Source organism: Danio rerio, chromosome 9 (genome assembly GCF_049306965.1).
Source record: "Danio rerio strain Tuebingen ecotype United States chromosome 9, GRCz12tu, whole genome shotgun sequence".
NCBI classification, from domain to species: Eukaryota; Metazoa; Chordata; class Actinopteri; order Cypriniformes; family Danionidae; genus Danio; species Danio rerio.
This window is the reverse complement of record NC_133184.1, coordinates 12,867,031-12,890,000: the sequence shown is the minus strand read 5'-3', so window position 1 is coordinate 12,890,000 and position 22,970 is coordinate 12,867,031. Positions and strand designations below refer to the sequence as shown.

Genomic DNA, 22,970 nt, shown 5'->3' with positions numbered 1-22,970 from the left:
GGCGAATAATTTAGGGGGGCTAATAATTATTCAACTGTAAATTATTATTATTCTCTTAAATGTGCAAGTCGGGGTAAAACAAACAGGGCAAATGCAGACAAAACCTTCTAATTCTAAAAAGTCATTATTCACTTGCAATTATAAGGTTCTATTTGGCAGATCCTTCATTGAAGCATTACTTTTCAAGAAATACAACCAGTCTGCTTATTAGTTTATTAAAAAAAAATTAAAACTGGTATTGTAACAATATGTTAATGTTCAAGAAAGGTGCATTTGTTTTTTATAACATTTATTTAATGTTTCAGGATGACTATTTTTCTTGTTCAAATTAAGCATACAAGGCTGTGCTAAATATTTTGTCCAGTTCAGATGTTAATTTTATATAATACATTTGTAATATGTTTTGAAATTTATGCTTCATATGAATTATTCAAATCAAATTTAAAGACTTTAAAAGAAAACAGACAATGAGCAAATTAATTTCACAGACTATATATACAAATAAAATATTTTACATTTATTATATTACTTTTTTACTGTTTCTTTTTCAACTATGTAAAATTTAACATTTCATCTCAATGTCAAAAATGCTTCTAAACCATCACATTTACACACATCTTTTCAGTTTCAGGTTTCATCTCAATTTTGTGTAGTGCGGCATTATTTAGTCGACTCTGATTCTTTCTGGTTTTTCTTGCTGTCAACGGAGCAATCCGGAAAAATGACAAAGAAAACTGATCCTGATTGGTCCTTGTGCGTGCATCTGAAATGCAGATTGGCTCACAGAAAGAACCTTATAACTCCAAGCTAGTGTTCGACTTTGTCGATAAAACTTTTTTGTTTTTTAAATAAAGTCTTAAAATGTAAACATCTTATACAAAATATCATCACATCATGGAAAAAAATTGTCATTTAATAAGAATACATGTGAAATATTTGAATTTTGCCAAAAATGTCAGATAGAACCTTATAATTCTAAGGTGAGGATATGTTGTCTTAACACAAATTGATTTAATTAACGTTATTATTTTGTTTAGCCAATTTAAGTGGATTGAACGTAAAACAATTAAAAAAAAACTCAAGAATTGTGTTGATTCAGCTCATTTTATATAAGTAGTTTGAACAAGTAGCAAAAATAATTTTGGTGAAAAATAAATCCATGCTAGTTAATTCTCTGAAAAATAGAGTTTGTCTTTTTAATATTCAGTCACAATAACGTTAGGAAGTATATAAACATACTGAAATGAAAACCTCAGCAGCTTTAACATGAACATGATGTTACTGTTTTTCCAACACAAAATTGTTGGGGTTACTTTGAAAGGCTAACCGGGTTCTTTGTTGGATTTGGGTGGTTTTTATGTGATCTTGTGTATAAATCAGGAAAGACATTCATTATTTTCACATATCTCACTCACAGCATGTTTAAAGACACGCACAATTACACACCACTGCAGATTCAGCCCATAAAACTGTGAACTTCACTGTATTTCCACGATGATGAAATTCAAATGGACATATTAGTGTTTCATAATGACCTCTTGAGACTTTTGCTTGTTGATGTTGTGGGTTTCAGTTGCACTGTTGGAGACTAACTAAAGGAAAATATCTCTGGATTATTATGTTTCTTGCTTTCCAAAGGCAATTGATTCCCGGGATTCTGTGGCGATGGCATTGTATTCCCAGTGTTTTTCTTGGATCATCGCCCGAATCAACCAGAAAATCAAAGGAAAGGACAACTTCAAGTCCATTGGCATTTTGGATATCTTTGGCTTCGAGAACTTCGAGGTGGGGGATTTGTTAAGTATTGAGGGGCGAAAATGTTCCAGACAGACTGTCTGTCATTGGCATGTTGTCATGTTTTTATGACTTATTTCCCCCTCCAGGTGAACCGGTTCGAGCAGTTCAACATTAACTACGCCAACGAGAAGCTCCAGGAGTACTTCAACAAGCACATCTTCTCCCTGGAGCAGCTTGAATATAACAGGTGAGTCCTGTCAATGGCCCTGGTTAGCACAGATCCAGATATCTATCAGCAAAAAAAGCTGTATTTCTTAGATTTTAACTATGGATGCACTGATATGGAATGTTTGACAGAGACTAATAAGTCATGTATGCCCAAAAAATATGAATCTTGCTAGAGTTTTATTTTCAACCTGATTATAAAAGCAAAATACAAACAAATACAGTGGATAAATTAGAATTAATATAAGTTTTTTATTATTATTATCATCATTATTTTTTTTTATTTAAAACCCTACCTGCAAAAAATAAGTAAAACTTCAAGACAGCAACTGAATCTTTTTTTCCCAAAAATGACTTGGGACTGCAAATTGCATGCAAAAATTCCTATACCGCTGACATTTTGTGCGTCTGTGCATATGTCATATCATGTGGATGGCACCAATCAAAAATTAAAACCTAAAATCTATTAAAATAATAGGCCAACAATGATTACATTACAAAAATAAGCATTTGCCTGCCAATACCAAAATGCCCGCTAGCATATTGTGCAATGAGTTTAGCCTAAGCTCTAAAAACCAGCTTAGGCCCCGTTTACACTAGTGCGTTTTAGTTTTAAAACGGCGTTGTAGAATGAAAACGATCCGTGTCCACACTCGCGTTTTACCCAGCGTTTCTGAACAGCTCTCCGTCCACACCAAAACGCTGAAAACACACATCACGTGACCACACACACACACACACACTCTCGGGCAAGCGCTCCAGCATTTCTTCCCAGATGAGAGCTCTGCTTGTCGGACTGCTCATCACGCATCTCCCGCTGGATCTAATCTCACTATATTTGGTAAACGTGATATTTCATTCATGTTGTTGTCTTTATCTGACGACATAAGCCAATTCCCTGACTTTGGTCATTGGAATCTATTAAGTTACTTGTTCACGGGTAACATGTTTTGGTTAAGCGCAAAGATAAGTTAATGATTAATCCAGGTACATTGACTGATCGCTTGCCTTTATTTCCTACAATGTATAAACTTATTGCATGTTATACTTTTATAATTATCGATTATTAAAACTGATATTCAGCAAAAGAGAGGGTGCGTTTCGTATTTTTTACTGAAATTGAAAGGAGGCTGTTGTTATCGGCTCCGTTTTCTTATAAATATCTACACAGTGAAGATGACGCTCATATATGCAGCACGACGCCTCAACATTTCTGCTGTCTGTTAAGTTGCTAATATTAAAATGAAAATAGGCAGTTCCTTAAATCATGTTTACATTTTATTGTTGAGAAAGTGAAACAACGTAGCCAAGGTGATGTGAATGAATTTATAAAGTACACTGTTCCCTTTGAAGATTTACCCGTGTCCTCGGTATGTTTTCCATATCAAACTGAGAAGGGGGAGACTGCAGCCTTGATCAAACTTGCGAACTTACAAGAAGAGGATGCGAGACTGAACTGTGTGTGGGCTACTTAATATTGAGGAAAAGCCCCAATCAGATAGGTGAACGTTTGCAGCCCCGCCTCCGTTTTCAGATGTGTCCGTCTTTCCCCATCCACACTGAGACGGAGCAGCAGCGTTTTAGAATGAAAACGGCCTTTCCAGCGTTTTCAAAAAGCTCCGTTTTCAGCGCTCGAGAACTCCGGCGTAGTGTGGACGGATGGCGTAACCGTAGCAAAACTTATGCGTTTTCAAACTAAAACGCACTAGTGTAAACGGGGCCTGAGACGGAGCAGCTGCGTTTCAGAATGAAAACGGCCTCTCCAGCGTTTTCGAAACGCTCCGTTTTCGGCGCTCGAGAACTCCGGCGTAGTGTGGACGGATGGCGTAACCGTAGCAAAACTTATGCGTTTTCAAACTAAAACGCATTAGTGTAAACGGGGCCTAAAACGCACTAGTGTAAACGGGGCCTTAGATAGTTCTACACTGTCTTTCATCTTTCAGATTCTCAGATTCTTCAAAAACTCAGATTCTTAAGCAAAATAGAAGCAAGAACGGGTGTATGAATGCATTCTGGACAAATATTTGTGGCCTGTACCATCCTCACTTGTATATTAGTTCAACCAGGTAGTTTTTTAGCTCAATATGTTCAGTTTTACATATACCGAGAACCAGGTAAATAGGCAACTACATTTCAATGGGGGTCTAAGGTCTAAACATTTAATGGCCTTTTGTCAATTGTTCCTTACTTCATTCAAAGGGGCTATTGAATGCTTGATTCTGATTGGCTGATGAGCATTCTAAAGCATTCTGAGCATTCACTACACTGGATGATTACAGTTATTTCACTGGCTAAAAAACAAAAATCAAAAGACTTTGGATGAGATGTGTAAAAACCTTTTCCAACTCACAGGAGCCATTTGAGGGCAAAATCATGACAAGTGTTTTGAAAATTAACATCTGAACTGTGTCTTTATGTGTTGTGTAGTATAAGTAGAATAATTACCTCCGGGTCATTGAATTATTAGTAAATAATGCACACCCTGCCTATCTTCAGTTATATCCAGCTGGATGGCATGCCCGCAGTGTTGTTGTCCAAGCATTCACACGTGTGTCCTTGTACAGATTAGGTCCTCAGAGTTTTATCATCCGGACATGAAATCGCTGCAGAAACCTGAAGCGTAGACACAGGCTAGTCTGCAGACATGTAGCTCCGTGCTATCAGGTCACACAGAGAGCTCAGGTCACGACAGGGTGACATAGCACAGAATGTTATGCAGCACTGCACAAAAGTCTTAGGCTACTGTTATTTTCTGCAACAACTAGGTGGGGGTGGGGAGGTGGTCGCAATAAATATATACCTAGAAATACCTAGAAGTTTCTATAAATTATATATAACGTGATTTTCTGTCATATTTTGTATGCTAAGGGTCTACAAGTAAATTTGTAATGCAATTATTACACCTGTGCAAGCGTGTCTCCCCTACTGCCAGTCATGGATCAGTCCACCAGCCAAATCAGGTGAAGATTTAGTTTTAAAATGTATTATGAATTTATTTTAGTGTTGCCAGATATGACTTTTTTTCAGCTGTCCAAAACACACCCAAACGCACAAAGATTTAGATAAATTTTTTATTTTATTTTAATATATTTAAATTAAAATCAACCTAGTTACTTTGACCGTCAGGGTTTTTAACCATACAGCAACTAACACATGCAGTAACATAACCACAAAATAACCGGATCACATTGAAACACGGCCCCCCTCTCACCCACACATTGCACTTATTGTTGAAATTACAACACCCATTTGAGTATGTTTTACTTTTAAAATGGGGTTAAAATTCGTTCCAATTGGCTTCTATGTTGCGTAAAAACTGAACCCTGATCCAGTTCATTCATTCATTCATTCATATTCTTGTCGGCTTAGTCCCTTTATTAATCCTGGGGTCGCCACAGTGGAATGAACCGCCAACTTATCCAGCAAGTTTTTACGCAGCGGATGCCCTTCCAGCTGCAACCCATCTCTGGGAAACCCTGATTAAGTTACTGGGACCATTTATGTGAAGCTGCTTTAACACAATCTACATTGTAAAAGTGCTATACAAATAAAGCTGAATTGTATTGAATGTTTGTTCTTGCTGTCAATTTCAGAAAAAAATGATTGATAAGAATGTCATTATTAACCGATGTGAGTTTAACTGCAGGCGCTGCGTGATGCGCGTGCACATGGAGGGTGTCAGATTTGTTCAAGGAGTCAGATTTTGAAATGACTTTCCTTTACCTCCTCTTACGGGTGGGCCCACGCGGTTGATGCTATGCACTGGTCACTACTAACTGAATGGAGTACGCGCACACGATTATGTTTTGTTAAATAAGTTGCATATGAAGTTACGTTTTAAAACTACCCAAATTTTGTCAACCTGCCAATGCCATTTTTTACCCACACAATCAAACTCAAAACCTCCCAGTTGGACGGGAAACCGCTCAATCTGGCAACACTGATTTATTCTGATATCAAATGTAAAGAATGCATTAAGATACAAATGAAGAGTGATAAAAGACTGCAAACTACAAATAAAAGTAAAGTTAAAAATAAATACATAAAAATACAAAGGGTGCATAGTAGGACTGTTGGACCTCATGGCTGAAATTGCTTAGGGCAGTAACAAATTACTGTAATTGAGTAAATTTTCTTAGGAATTGTGCTTCACTAAGTAATTTGTAAAGATTGTACTTTTAAATGTGTTAAAACTTTTTTGGGGGTTACAATAGTGGTCTAAGACTGTACATGACGGTGATGTACGGGACGTGGGCTGTCCTGGGCTCCCTCTTTTAGTCTACAGTGATGAAGAGATGGCTGATGAACGAAGGCCAAGGGTTTCTCTGCCTGTTCTTGCTGTAGTGGCTATGAAGGCAGTCTGCCAGATGTGTGAATGGCTCTCCTCTTTCCCACACAGTTGTGTTCTTGTGTCGAAATGTGATTGCTGAGGGGGGTCAGCAGAGCCCGGTCACAGCTCATTTCATCACATGAACCCTGAGGATAATACCACCTTTGTGTACTTGTGCTGTTGTGATGTGTGTATCTGTTGCTCAAGAGCTTCTCTTGTGTCTCCGTTCAGGGAGGGAATCCACTGGGAAGCCATCGACTGGATGGACAACGCAGAGTGTTTGGATCTCATCGAAAAGGTGGACTTTCGACCTTTAATCAACATCCCACAATGCTTATAGAAATGATTTCAGTTGCTGGTCACTTTAAGCATATGAAAAATTCTATCATCTACTAAAGTAGTCAGTGGATTTTCAGAAACATTGAACAAAGCTGTAAAAAATAGCTCATAATTAAAATAATTTGCATAATTTCAACTATAAATGTACATATTGTACACTACTGATGACCTTTCTTTTCAAATTAAAATATAAAATATATCTGCTTTTGATTAAAGGGTAATTGGTTAAGGAGCCAACTTTTTAGATTTGTTAATATTTAATTTAAACAACACAATAACAAAGTTTTAGAAGTCCCGAAGAGTTCTAGAAACTAGTATGTTTTCTAACAAGGAAAAGTTGTTATTTTGACAAAAGCAATTTGGAAGAAATGTTATAGACTTTTATAGAATAAAACATATTACTATTTGACCTAAATCCATACAAATGAAGTTTCATATAATCTTGACAAAATATAATAAATAATAAATAAATAAATAAATATATAAATAATCTTGACAAAATATTTCAGAATGCACAAAATATAAACAAGCAACTTATTTTACTGATAATAATATTGAGCAGCAAATCCGAATTTGTTTTCTGAACTATCATGTGGCACTAACAACAAACAGTACAATTTTAAATTGTCGAAATATTTCACAATATTTTTGTTTTATTTCTCACAGATGTAGTCTAATAAGTATTTGAGACTAAAATAAAAGATTGTTTTTAAATGTACACAGCAAAAACATTTGAACAGCTGTGTTTATATCTAGTAGGGATGTGACAACATCTCAGAAACACCAAAAATTACATTCATTTTTTTTTATTATTCATTTTGTGGAAAGTAGTTTGATTTCTCATGTGAAGTCAGTCGAGTTTATAGCTGAATATTGTGCAGTGTTTGTATTTCCTTTACGGCATATAATTTATTCAAATAGAAATAAAATACCAGTATTTATTTATTTTTTAAAAAAAGCACCTAAATAGTTTTGCATTTTGTGATTTTTTTTTTCCAGTTGAAAAAAATCTATTTTTCATATATTAACAAATATTTTGCAGTATTTGAATGTCCTTTACTGCAAAGAATTCATTAAAATATAGGTTAAAGAACATTCATTATAAACATTCATTATAATAATGAAAAAAAATACATACATACATACATAGTTTTGCATTTTGTAATTTTTTTCCAGTTGAACAAAAGACATATTTCAGCAATAAAAATTTTATTTTTTTTGTGATTATGTTTTTATTGAACAGTTGAAAATATTCTTGCATACAGAGTTACAGACAAAGATAGCAACCAATTTCATTTTTCTATTATTACCCCACCCTACCCACCCCTGGTAAAATAATAATTAACAAAAAAGAAATCAGAGCAAAAAAACTAAATGAATAAAATAAAATATAAAAAATGGGTAGAATAAATAAATAAAGAAATACGTAAATAAATAAATTAACCTCTGCATTTAACTTCTTACAAGAACACTTTTAACAAGGGTCGATACATTGGACTTTTACACATGAATAGAATACAAAGAAAAAATTCACAATAGCATATCTTTTATCTTAGTTATTGCACATATCCATGAAGTATTAGTTTTTGTAGAAGTGCCATGCATCCTTGCCACAGACAGTTCCATCTTTGTGATGTCCAATATTTACATCCAGTGTTTCCGGTCCAGGGAGTGTGGAGGCTGCCAATGTAAAGCTAACATTTTTTAGCTGTTGTTAAAGTGGAAAATATATATATTTTTTGAAATAAAGAAAAGTCAAAGGAGGAATCATCATTTAAAAGGAAAAGCTTAGGGCAACCATTAAAGATTTCTTAAACAATTGTGTAAAAATCTTATCTCGTCAATCTTGGGTCTCGTCTAGTCTCGCAGAGTAGGCATCTCATCACACTCCTACTTTATCTACAGTAAAATCTCTTAAAAGTATTGCATTGTAATGGTTTTGTACAAACAACTGCTAAACATCACAGCAAAGTGGGTTCTCCTATATAAAAATCTACCAAATCATATATTTTTTCCATTTCACATGTCACTGAAAGTACCGTGCGGCGAGTTATTATCTCAAATGACTGCAGTGATTAAATGCATCATAAATTAAATCCTCTTCCTGCATTTTCACTGAGAAAGAACACCTTGAAATAATCCTTACCTTATCTGACAAAAATGATTACATGACAAAACAAGTACATTTGTGTATAATCTAAGATGCAGTATTTGTAACTGTTACTATTGCCCACTGTTAACCCTTTATATAGCACTCTGGAGTCTTTCTTGTGGATATTACTAAGCATTTAAACTAAAAACTATTATATTACACTAATGTCAATGATGATATCATATATGGTCCTTCATCTGATTATAATTAATGGGACAGTACACTCAAAAACAAACAAATATTTATTTACACAACCTCCACAAAAGAAGATATTTGAAAATATGAATGTTGAAAACCAGTGGCTACTGACGTCCTCCTGACATTTCAGTGGTCACGGTTTTCCAGCATCCTTCCAAATTTCTTCATTCGTATCCTTAACTACTCTAAATGATCATTAATATTTGCGCAGTGGATATAGTGGAGACCCAGAGGAAGCGTGTGCTCAATTCAGTGTGCTCTTTTCCTCAGAAACTGGGCATGTTGGCTCTTATCAATGAAGAGAGTCGATTCCCTAAAGGCACGGACTACACCCTGCTGGAGAAGCTCCACAGCCGGCATGCCGTAAGTCGTCTTTTTCAAAACGCTTTCTTTTTTAGATCACAGAGAGTTAACTCTTCTTCAAACTCGCTGATAAAGCCCAGCGCTGAGCCAGTGGGCACCACCCAGTCACACTCCCACAGCCTCTCACACGCACAGGCACAATACAGTAACATGAGCAGGCTTTTCCTCAGGCCGCACAAACAATGAGTGTGTCCTCGGAAAACCTGCATACTGTACAGACTCACTGACTAAAGCACCTGTGTTTGAGTGTGAGTGTGTGTGTGTGTATGTGTATTTGCACTTGCTGCTGATTATGATCTGAGTGAAATTGTTGTGTGTGTGTTTTTTTTTCTCTGCAGACTAATCCATATTACGTGAAACCCAGAGTGGCAGATCACCAGTTTGGTATTAAACATTATGCGGGAGAGGTAATTATGTCAACATGTACTGTTGTTTTAGTGTTGGAGATGATCTGTAGTGTTATAGTATTTGGGTCAATGATGAATGTTTTTTTCTTAGTGTTTTTACATGACAATAATGACAATACTCATGCATTTTGACAAGGATTTATGGAAAAACACACTGTTAACCATTTTTGTAATTTACACAGTATTTAACTGTACTATGAACTGTTTATACTGTAGTTCAGTATTTTACTGTATATTTTAAAGTTGCATAGTGAAAATTACTGTATCTTTTAAAGTAAAGATATACAGTACATAAAATTCTGTAAATTGATATACAGCAAGGTAAATGGTGCTGGGAATGTAAATGCAGAATTTTAGCCATCCCATTAAAATCTCATTCAGTGTTTCAATAGTTAACATATCTTGTCAGGCAAATTTAGTTAAAGAATAATTTGACACACAAAATTTGTTTCTTTTGTGTGTTAAACACAAAAAAAAGATATTTTGAAGAAAACTGGAACCCTGGAAACATTGACTTTTACAGTATTTGTTTTTCTTACTGTGGATGACAGGAGTTTCTTCAAAATATCTTCTTTTGTGTTCAACAGTAAAAGAAGAAAAAAAAGGTTTATAATAGTAAATAGTACATACATTTTCCTTGTGAGAATCATTTAGTGATATTATTTAGTCATCAATGTAAATGCTTTGCTGCTCTTCTTCAAACCATTAGTTTTGTCAATTTGTCGGCAATATATATATATATATTTTTTTCATTTTTATTCATTCACTTTTATATTATTTAATGAATATATACACGACCTGTCAAAAGTTTGGTATGATTTTTAAATATTTTAAAATAAGACTGTCCAGCTAACCAAGGCTGCATTTATTTAATCAAAATTACAGTAAAAGTTGTAAAATTGTGGAATGTTATTGCACTATATAATAACTTTTATTAGAACTGTTATTATTACTGTGCTTTAATAATAATAATAATAATAATGATGATAATAATAATAATAATAATAATAATAATAATAATAATAATAATAGTTGTTGTTGTTGTTGTTGTTGTTGTTGTTGTTGTTGTTATTATTATTATTTTATAAAAATATTTTAATAAAACATTTTACAAATATTTTACAATTTTACAGTTTTTTACATTTAATAAATGCCACCTTGATAAACAGAATAATGTTCTTTCAAAAAAAAAAAAAACATGAAAAAAAAACTGATCCTAAACATTAACATACACTACAAATACATCATCTGAATGATGATGGATAATGATTTCACCCATATTTTGATATTTTAATGACACAAAAGTTATTTGGAAAAATCCAAATCACATTTAATACGCTTTCTGTAAATGTTCAATTTATATTTGATACCCTTGTGGCTAATTCTGGCTCATTTACAGTTCTACTATTATTAATGACCCTGTTAAATAAAATAACTTTAAAAAAATGTAGGTACTATAATGATATTGTCTTTGATCCATTTACAGCATGTCCACAGGGTCTTGAAATGTCGTAAATTCTCAAAACTAAATTTTAGACCTTAGAAAGTCTTATTTTTTTAATTTAAATTCTTATTTATTTTTTTAATTAAGTTTTTATTCTTTTAACCAATATAGTTTAATTATCTTTCTTATAATAACATTCGCTCAAAAGTTTTTCATTTATTTATGGTGAGGAGACTGAGCTGAAGAGTATATTTAGATAATTTATTGCGTATATTTAGATAAAAAAAAGAAATGTTATGCTGAAAAATGCATCTAAGAAACCAGAGTTTTCTTGTTTTGATACCTTATTTAAAATAAGTGGCTGAGAAATAATTAAATTAGAATTTCTTTGATAAGAATAGTAAAAATGTTTTCCTTTTCCTTTATAAAAAAAATCCTTAAAGTGTTCATCTTAAGTCTTAAATTTTATTAACAATGGTCTTAAAATTTGACTTAATATATAATCTAAAATGTTTAGTACTTTTAATTAATCTTAGCAGCTCCATAGGCAAGAAATTTCCCACATGAGAGAAACAAAACTTTTTTTTCTTAGAATTTAAAGACTGTCTAACCAGGTATACAGAAGAAAATCACAGTGTGTAGAAATAAGTCTTGTTTTACAGTTTTGGTTTTGTGGTGCATTATTTGTGAGGTTGGAACGATTTTATGAGGTCTACTAAAAGTTCTAGTACAGTTTAAATGCATTTAATTGACATCAGAGGCTCCTAAGAGAGTCCAAACACACACACATGCACGCATCCGCACATATACACACACAGGGAGAGAAAGAGAGAGAGATAAAGAAATACATTAATATGTATTTTATGGGGACTCTTTATAGATCTTTAATGCTTTTCATTTATGCCTTTTGGTTTCTAGGTACACAGGAACCGTTATTATTATTGTCCTTATTAACCATTTTTTTACATTGTGATACCAATAACATTTTACACAATTCTATAAACCATGAATGCCAATAACACACACTCTAAGGTGTGACACAGACTCTGCTTTACAGTAACATTACAATACTTTGTTTACAAAAGTACTTTGTTCCCTGTAAAAATGAATATCTGATTCAACATTAGTCACATGGCCTCAGGTAATGCTAATTAGCATTAGCATTATAGCAGAATGCTACATTCGAAATATTACAATAGAAAAAAAAAACGCAAGCTTGATTTATTGATTGAAACTTTTAGATTGAGGAATTTGGATTGGCTCAGAAAAAATATTGCCAGTTATTTTGTAAGATTAAACAAGTAATGCACAATCAAATGGATCAATACGAACAGTAAACCCAGTTAAACACACTCGTCAGCCAATCAAATTTCAGAGCCAGTTGATCACTTCAAACATAAAATGTGCATTAAAAGTTTACAGTAGTTCACTCAAAAAAGAAACTTTACTCACCCTCAAGTGGTTCCAAACCTTCATGCATTTCTCTTTTTTTGAACAACATCAGCAAAAAAAGATATTTTGAAGAATGTTAGAAACCGGTAGCCATTGTCTTCCACAGGTAAAACAGATACAATGAAAGTCTGCAGGATTTCAGCTTTCTTCAAAATAGCTTCTTTTCTGTTCAAAGGAAAGAAATTCAAACAGGTTTGAAGCAAGTAGAGGGCGAGTAAGTAATGACAGTGTCCTTCATTTAATTTTTGGGTAAGATTTTTTAAATAACACCAGAGCCAATGACCATTCCAGTTGATAACTTTAATCTCAAGAACTGGCTGATATTTCTGTCTGTCATGATTGCACAAGTGTGATTACCAGGACCAAGCGGACACTGGACTTTCCCAGTCTTTCCCCCTCTCTCATCGTTTACAGTATCGCTTTCAGGCTGTAAGAGAGGAATTAGTCTCAGGACATTGAGAAAAAGCAGTCGGAGCAACATGCTGAAAAAGTACAGCGAGAGAGAGAGATAGAGAGAGAGAGAGGAGAGAGAGAGAGAGAGAGAGAGATGAAAAGTGAAGAGCTGGTTTGCCCTTTCACCATGGCACCACACGAAGCCTCCACAGTTTAATGTGCTGGAAACCACACGCATTTGGCACGTCATTCGGCTCCTTCTCTAGTTGCAATTTTTCTCCTCCTGACAGTTTTCATTCATGCTTCTACTTGCTTTTGACTTTTTCTAATCCAAAAAAATCTTTGATTTAATCCAGTTTTCCAGTAAAAACATCTAGAATTGCATTTGGTATTAAAGCCTGTAATTGTAGTTCTCAAGTAAAGGCATCATTTTTTTGAGGCGAGCACTTTTTTTTTTTTTTTGGATGTTCATAGAAGTGTTTATTTTCCAGCTTAATGAAAAGAAAAAGTCCAATAAAATGCAGTTTTATGTGTATCTTTTAAAGCATTTTAGAAATTTGAGTTTGTAGATTTCAATTTATTCATTTATTTTCCTTCGGCTTAGTCATCAGGGGTCACCACAGCAGAATGAACTGCCAACTTATCCAGCATATATTTTTAGATTTCAATTACATTACAAATTTATAAAGACAGTTTTCTGAGAATAAACAGTTATCCAGATTTATTCATACCATCTTTTAAAAAGCAATTCATTAACTACATAAAAAAGAGAGTTGTAACGAGGAGCCTGACACGGAGGGATCCATTTGCAGTATATTTATTAAACACAGTTCAAACACAATCATACAATAAGCATTTATGTGCGAACTCACATCAGTAGTATTCAGTATGGGTCTAAGGACTGGCGGCTGGCTGTCAAGGAGTGATATAGGAGGCATGGATCAGTGGCAAGCGGCGTTGTTCAGAGTCGGTATATCAGGCTGAGTTCAGGGCAGGCGGCGTGGATCAGAGTCGGGATATCAGGCTGAGTTCAGGGCAGGCGGCGTGGATCAGAGTCGGTATATCAGGCTGAGTTCAGGGCAGGCGGCGTGGATCAGAGTCGGGATATCAGGCTAAGTTCAGGGGAGGTGGCGTGGATCAGAGTCACAGTGCAAGCAAGGTTCGGGGCAGGCAGAAGGCAACACAAGGTCGATAACAGTCCAGGTAATACACGGGAGATCAGGCAAGAAGATAACGCTCAGAAATATCAGACAGGGCAGAACAAGACTTCGCAACGGACTGAGTGTGTGTGCTGCTTATATGTGTAAGTGTGGGTTGTTAACGTGATGTGCTGCAGGTGCGTGTGGTTATCAGTTTAAGTAGATGACGTAATGCTTAGAGGTTCGGTGATGGTGGCCTCTGCTGGCCAGTGAGGGGAATGACTGGGACCGAGTCAGTGACAAGAGTAAACTTATTGCCTTATAATCATTAATTAAACAAACAAACTGTGTATAATTAACTATGCATAATTATAAAAGTCAAGTCAGTGGGTTTACTGACTTTTTAATTAAAATCAAATTGTTGCTTTTAAGGCAACGGGTTTACTCACTTTTTAAATGGAATTAATCGCTTTATACAATGTGTAGTCTGAGGGTTTTAAAGAAGGATATTTTTACACATTAATTTATTCTACAGTTTTTTTCAGGCTGTTTGCAGTATATTTTGAATTGTGATGAAAAGTGATGAAAACTCTTTGGGGTTTTTTTTTTTATTTCGATATTTGAAAAAAAAAATATTTTGAACTGTTGGAATATTGCTCTATAATTCCTTACGTGTCCAGTACAAACTCAGGAGGCAGAGATTAATGTCAAAAGTATTAATAATTTACTAATTACCAATGAATTATTCGATTAGGGCCCTGGGTCGCACAGATATGTCCTATTGGTTATACAATGCTACCAAAGAGAACGCATGAGGCGCTTTGCATGTGGTGCCACAGAGCCTTGGCCTCCTTGCACACCCCCTCTCTGGGCTTGTTGGGTCTGTCCTTGGGGACACATTTCGCATAGGTGTTTACAAGTGTAGCATTGCGAAGCCTGGCAGTCACTTATTTGGTGGTTCAACTGCGCACACCGGAAGCAACCCTCTCCACTTCCCTTTGCTGTCCTCTAAAATGAGGCTGGCATTTGGGTGGTTGGTCTAGCGATTGGCTGTACACAGGTGTCATGTAAGATTGTTTAGGGTCAGGTGACTGCACCAATTGTTTACCTTTGTCTTTATCTTTGTTTTGTTTTTTTTGATCGTTGACTTTGTGTCTGGCTTTGTTCACCTGTAATTTCACTAATTGGTTTTTCAGTTCCTCAATCTCACACTCTCATCAGCTTTATCTTTAGCTCTTTTCATGTGATTCAGCAAGTGTCTCTCCAGGTGGCTGAAGCACTTCCTGGAAGGTCAGGGTTTTCTTTTAGAGCTGTTTTAACACAGCTTGAAGTCCCCTCAACCACAGAAGCTCTGAACACTCCTTCTTGTATTTAGTTAGCATGAGGATGTGTCCCAATTTGGGCTTCCCACTCCTGTTTGCATCTCATTAAATATGCTGCTGGTGTTTCATCTGCCTTAGGGAAAGGGATGGAGCGATCCCGATACTTGGATTGGATATTGATTCGATACCGCATATTTTTGCTGGATCGTGTAGCTGGTACCGATCCAGATACGATCTTGCATGTGCGCTATATTCTGTGTAATTTATAAGCCAACAAAAGCCACGAAGGTAGCCTATTATGAGGCACTATAAAGTTGTCATGTAGGCCTACTATTTCCTAAATGTTTTGAAGCCATTTTACAGTTTAATGTGAAGCACAGATGAATATTCAAGTGGTTAAATTCATTTTCAGTTCAGCTCTTCCCTCCACTGCGCCTGTCAATCATTTTCAGTTCTTTTACAATTCAAACTGCGTGTCGCGTTCATGACAACGCAAAAAACTTTTTCTAAGACTATTTGTTCTTGTTAGTTTAAATAATCAGTGGAGAAATGCATTTAGTTTTGCAATAAGGAATTCATTGCTGTTGTGCTGTTTCGGTTATATCAGCAGATCACATTCATTGGAGTAGAGAGGGTAATTATCTGCTCTTCACACGCAATGTAGGCGTACCTGAAACTTTTAATTAGAAAAGGCTCATTAATACATGGGTCAGATCCTCAACGCACAAATTTCTTCCCTTTCTGATGCTCAGTTTTGTCCATAGATACTGGAGGTTTTAATGATGCATTAAGCGCTTCATTCACCAACAAATTATACTAAACAAAATTCGTTTCAAAAAGATAATTTTTCAGACATGTTTTCTCTGTCTCACTTGCAGCGAGTTTCGGCAAGGGAATGTTTATTAAGTAAAACTGGCCTTAGAGGGTTAAGTTTAGTCTGCTTCAAACCTTCAGGAAAATATCAGGCTTTGCTAAAAGGCTCAATAGTGGTAACCTATTACATTTCAAAGAAAAATCTTAATACGAAAAAAGGAAACATAAGCTGTACCATAACAGATCATATCAATGTCATATTGAATGCTCAAATAATTTATCCTATATAGTTTATAGCAAGCATCATGTTTTTAGTTAGATTGTGCCGTCTATCATATACAGTAGTCCTATAGGTGATTTTTTTTTAAATTAAAGAAGACATATTATTTCTGTTTATCACCAAAACTACAGAAAGTGTATTCTGTTTTTAAAAAATATGGCACAGTATATGATCTATATTGGTCGATACCAAGAATTTTGGTATCTGATCTGTTTCAAAAAATGGTATCGGTATTTCCCTACTTAGGGGTGAACTTTATGTTATGCGTCGCACTAGGTGGTGCAGGAACTTTTCTTGTTATCACTGCCCCCAATCACTTGCTACATTGTCAAAAGGAGTGTTTGATTGACATTTTTGTGTATTAGCTTCCTGTTCACATTGTCTTAATTCCCCATTAAAAATCACCTGCCCCAAAAGAGCTCGAAGGTCACCTATAGCCAAGCAATATCCCTTTATAATTTCATCCAATGTTAATTTTTTTTTAAAGAAGTGTATGCAAATTAACACATTATTCTGTAAATAATTCATTATGCAAACATAACTTGCTTAAAATTGTTAATGCAATCAAGAAATTGTGGAAGTGTGGTGGAACTTTTTTTTACCCCATTGCTGGTCAGACTTGAAGCATAATACATGATGGTTCCGATAATATCAATCCAGTCTTACAGATGGAGAATATCTTTAGCATCTCCTCTCTATGCCAACGCAAATGAAAGATTGGACTATAAGCTTTGGATGAATGCTCTGTTTAAATGGGAGATTGCAATTACCGAGCCGGTGATATAAATACCCGCAGCATGTGTCGTGAATGCGGCATACTTCGCAGCTCAGGAGTTTATTTTACGGTGTTAAGATCAGTGAAGGAATCTGTCACCACGGAGGTCATGACTGAATAATGCTCAACAGGTGATTGCAATAATCTGCGGCAGCACCAGCTCCATCAATTCCACTACACAGGAATTGGAGACAGTGCATTTCACAATTCAATTAGTATCGTTAGTACAGACACAAGTATGCTGTACATGTGCTGCGGCTTATATAAATGTTGCAGTATTTAAGGTCATTGTACTTGTGTTTTGTAACTGTCTTTTCTTATCTGTGTCGGCCAGGTGCTGTATGATGTGCGTGGCATCCTAGAAAAAAACAGAGACACATTCAGAGATGATATCCTCAACATGCTGAAGGACAGCAGGTGATCTATGCAGTTCTTTAGTGTATTCTTACTTGCTTTAAGGAAAGTAATGCATGCACTGTGATGATGCACTGTGGATATCAAATGGTAATGAGGTCAAATATTTTGGGAAATTATAGTATATTGTAATATAAAAGTATACATTTATGGAGCTTTTATGAGGTTGAGAAACTAAATGGAATATTTTGTACATTTTTTTAAAAAGTGATTTTAAACTAACATTGACAGACTATTTAAAATTATCTATTAAAAACCTTTTTACAGTTCAGAAGAAAACAACATATTTTTGTTTTCATTTTTAAAGCTTTAGTTGTTAAATGACCACAGTATATGTCTAATTTGTTGCAGTATTGTTCAAATACTAACAATACCAGATCAGCAGATATACTCCTAAAATGCCACTTTTTCTCACAGAGTTAGGTCAATCTGCATTCTCTGAATATGCTCCATATGTATGGAATGAGCTTCTAAATATACTACATATGAAATCCATACCATCCATATATCTCTATATTTAAACATATTTTAAAGACTGTCAATTTAGAAAACTGCACATGTTTTAACAATTAACAAATTTATTTTTTTTTTTTGTAACTTTGTCCTATATTCTGCCTGTCTTTACCAGGACTCCCTGGTAGAAGAGATATTGTATCTCAATGGGACATTCCTGGTTAAACAATTAATTAAATAAACAACAACAACAACAACAACAAAAACTGTCCAAAATATGTACTAAGCCTGAGATCTTGACTACACTCAAAAAATTACATTTGCTGTTTGTTCAAACTACTTAAATAAAAAAAAGCTTACACAACACAATTCTTTAGTTTTTGGGTGGACAACTTTACTGTTTTGTGTTTAATCCATTTGCAAAAACTATAACTTAACTCCTTCATGTTGTCCCAACATAAAACGATTGTGTGGAACAGCGTTTTTTTTACAGTGAAGAGCGCACAGTCAGATTTCAGAATTAAAAACTTCAAGTATTTTCTCCACAGTGAAATAGGTTTTAAAAATAACTGATAAATATTTAGCAGCTACGCTGTTTAAATAGCAAATGCATTAGCGCTCATTTGTGCGCCCATAGGCGTTCTTGTCTAAAAAGGGAGGCGTTCTGAGGCGGACCGCTGGCGCGTTGCTATTTTGAGAAACTATAATAGATTTTTCATTAGACCAAAACTAACCCGGTCTAAACTCCAGCGCAGAGTTGCGCCTCGCTTACACACTGCTTAATACGCACAAGAGAGCAATAGGCAAATATCTTTACATATGAAAAAAATGAAATATTAAGGATATATATAGGATATAATAAGAATAGATATAGAATATAAAAATAAGGATTAAAATATTACAAAACATATTATTTTCTAGCCTATATAAATATGAAAAATCACAGTTTTTTTGTCTTCTTCATCTCGGGAGGCTTTTTCAGTTCATTCATAACAATTTGCTTTTGTATAATGTTATTATTATTAGCAGTATTATTTATTATATCCATATTTATATTTGTTTTAGTAAAAACAAGCTTAGATTTGCCCACCTGTCAGGTTTTACACCATATGGGGCATGGCAGGTGTATTTGGAAATAACTCAGTATTTTGACCACACTTGGTCATTATTGTTCATTAATTTGTTTGCTAGAAATTAGAACTAAATTTAGAAATAGTTTTGAAACAAATCTTTGCGCTTAACAAACGAAATTAATTATTTATAGGCTAATTGATGTCTGTGCGTAAAGGTTTCCCTATCCAAGAGCGAATGTGAAAGTGATCCATTATCTCTCATTCTCACGCAGTAGATGCTCTGTTTAACAGTTTTCTGTTAAAAAAAACTGTTAACTGTTTGCTTGTGAAATGCTCATTTGTTCCTTTTAGACTTACTTTGCGTCCTGTAAATAGCAAATGCACTCTTGGCGTGACGCAGCTGGGTCTTAAAGGGAATTAGAGATGAGACTCTAATTGGTTTATTCTCAAAACACACCTATAACTCATTAAGAAAATAAACTCAACACTTTTAGCCAATGCGCCTTGGCGCAAAGCGCATTTTCCCATCCGTAAATTAGCAAAAATGCGTTCTGACACGCCCTGAAAGCGTTTGCGCCCTGCGTTTTGCGCTCTGCGCATGGACCGTCAAAATAGAGCCCAATAGCTTTAATAACTAATTTAATGACTAAATTATTTGCCACAATGACAGAGCAAAAAATTTTACCAGTTATTTTACAAGATAGTAGTATTCAGCTTAATGTATTTTAAAGGTTTAACTACACTCATATTATTTATTTATTTTTTTTGCTTGTTCAAAATACTTATTTAAAATGAGCTGACAACACAATTCTTGAGATTTCATTGGGACAACTAAATTTTTTTATGTTCAATCCACTTAAATTTGTTAAAAGTGTTAATTTAAAGTGTTGTTTCAGCTCATTTTAATTAAGTAGTTTGAACAAGTTCAAAAATATATATCTTTTGAGTGTAGGATGAACGAAGGGGATGTGTCACCAACAATAACCCCAGATTTTTAAAATGCCCCCACCAATAATTTAATTGCCTTCAAAATAAAAAATGCTTTGGTAAAATTTTTCAGTCAGGCTTACTGTGCAAGACTCAGGTGAGACATGGACTGAAGCAGCTACATTTAAAAGAAATGTACTTCAAAAGTCACTTGAAGTCAAGTTCGATACAAGTCCACCATAATAGTAACCATGAATGTGCAATTAATAAAAAATTTGTTTCGATTTTGGCCTCCACAACAATTATGAAAAAACAACGATTGAGATAAAATGGTTATTGTGTCATATGCCTCCGCCTTTCCAGAAGTCTGCATTCATTATTTGTCAAAGTAAAATCATGTTAATTTATTTTTGCACTATAAAACATGCTTGATTTAATGTTGTTTTTATTACTAATTGCATTTGATTTATTTATCTATTTATTAAAGTGCAACATATAATGTGCTGTACTGTTTGCACGCTCAAAGAAGGAAAAGAACATGTGCATGTAAAGACATCTTTTAGCTTAAAGTGCACAAATGGCAATATTATACTTGCAAAAATGTGATCAGATGCAGTGGTAGGTGATTATGCACAAACAAGTCCTCAGTAAACGGAGGCCTTTATTAAACTACCTTTCTGTCAGACATTCCTTTAACTTCACATTTTAAATGTGAAGTTACATTTAAATTTTACAATTAGGGGTTGGGGAGTTGGTGTCAAATTAGGTCCCCACCAATAACAAAAGCAAATTGAAATAAATTGTGTGCAATCCTGCATTTTTTACAGTGTAGGTTAATTGTGTTAACTAGGTAAGTTAGGTGGTTTGTTTCCAATCGAAAAAATCTCATTTTCTTAAGGGCTAATAATATAGGTATAATAATCAATTAAACATATCTTTTTTTTTAATTCCAAAACTAAAGTCAACTAAAACAAATAAGGAGATAGCAATACATATTTTGCAATAAACTTGAAAAAAGAAAAAAGGGAGTCAACTTAAAATTGTAAGGCAGCTTGCTGCAGAGCTTTAGTTGACGCAACTTAAAATGAGTCAAGTGCGGTAATTTGGTAAAAAGTTGAGTCAACTAAAAAAGTTACTTAAAAAAACAAGTTGCCTTACAGTTATTTTACAGTAAGAACTTAATAAAATAAATAATAGTTAAAAAAAAAATAAAAATTTTGTACTTCTCTGTTTCACAACACTAAATAGCTCAATAGCTTTGCCCTAAGTTCACACTTTTACACTTTTTTCTTTTTTTGTCCAATTGTCATATTTTTCTTAGCTTCAAATCAAATGTTGAAATGTTATGATTCTTCTTGCTTTAAAATCCTTATGGCATAAAAGTGAATTGAACGTTAAAGAAACGTTAAAGAAATTGAACGTTAAAGAAAAAGTTTTTCATGTGCACTCCTTTGTACATTTCTCCAAATTTAAACTTAAAGATTTACATTTCTGCTAAAGTGAATGATGTCTGTGAGTGATTCTTTTGTATTTCTCAGGCTTGACTTCATCTATGACCTGTTTGAGCGTTTTGGCAGCAGGAGTGGAGATGAGACTCTGAAGATGGGCACCGCCCGCCGCAAACCCACCGTCAGCTCTCAATTCAGGGTGAGACAGAATCTATAACTTATATACCATGTAAAACTACATTAAAAAAATAGACTGTTGTTCTGTTTCAAAACCTATAGTGAACTGCATCTAAATGGACACTAAAAAAAAACACTTTTTAACACTAAGCTCAAATTCAGCATCATGTTTCATGTTACACACGCGTATTTGTACAGCTATCTTTATGGGGACTTCCCATAGATGTTATGATTCTTACACTGTACAGACTACATATAAGATACCCCTACCCTACCCCTGTTACCCAACCCTCACAGGAAACAATATGCAATTTTACATTTCTACATTCCTTCATTAATCCTCATGAGGTTAAAATTTACTGGTATTGCTATATTTGTGGGGAGTACATGGTGCACACACACACACACACACACACACACACACACACACACACACACACACACACACACACACACACACAGACACACACACACACACACACACACACAAATTGCATCCAAGATGGAGGATGAAGCTAGATGAAACTTTGATTTCATTCAGTAACATGCCATCTGCAAAATAGTTCAGTGCAATGTTAAATATTTGCTCTGACATTGGTATTTACTGACATCAAATTATCGATTCAGGCTTCCCAGAATCAAAATTCCAATTTCTCCATTGAGGAAATGATGTTTAAGGATTTTTTAAAAGCCTTTTAAGACAGGTCTACAAGGCTGCGATGTTGTTAATAATTTCTTAATATTTTGTTTTCACAAAATCATGTTTATTTTACCATTTACCATACCATGTGCACATCAGTAATTCACATTAAAAGGGTAGTTTATCAAAGGGTGTGTTATTAATGTCGTGTTACACATTTGAACATAGACATACTACTGTTTGTTGTTACATGTGTGTAGTTACACCAGTGTTACACAAGTAAATACTATGTACCAGTGTGTACACTGTAGTTACATACTACTTACACATCTAGTTACCGTGTAAGTTCACAGGTATTAGCGACAGTTAATACAAAGTGCGACCAAACATTCTACAAGAAACACACAGATGACGGTTGTACTGATTACTGATTGTACTGAACACTGATTAAAAGTCATATAAGATCTTT

General features: G+C 34.5%; 1 protein-coding gene across 4 annotated transcripts in view; it reads left to right on the top strand.

The window, feature by feature from the left end:
- Positions 1-22,970, top strand: part of myo10l3 (myosin X, like 3) — a 151,009-nt gene that overhangs the window by 67,071 nt on the left and 60,968 nt on the right. For all 4 annotated transcript variants that reach the window (XM_017357764.3, XM_009304521.4, XM_009304520.4 and 1 more), the window contains exons 11-17: positions 1,639-1,785; positions 1,884-1,984; positions 6,524-6,590; positions 9,252-9,344; positions 9,683-9,751; positions 17,704-17,786; positions 21,775-21,883. In XM_017357764.3, the coding sequence (XP_017213253.1) occupies positions 1,639-1,785; positions 1,884-1,984; positions 6,524-6,590; positions 9,252-9,344; positions 9,683-9,751; positions 17,704-17,786; positions 21,775-21,883 (669 nt within the window). The remainder of the gene's footprint in view (positions 1-1,638; positions 1,786-1,883; positions 1,985-6,523; positions 6,591-9,251; positions 9,345-9,682; positions 9,752-17,703; positions 17,787-21,774; positions 21,884-22,970) is intronic.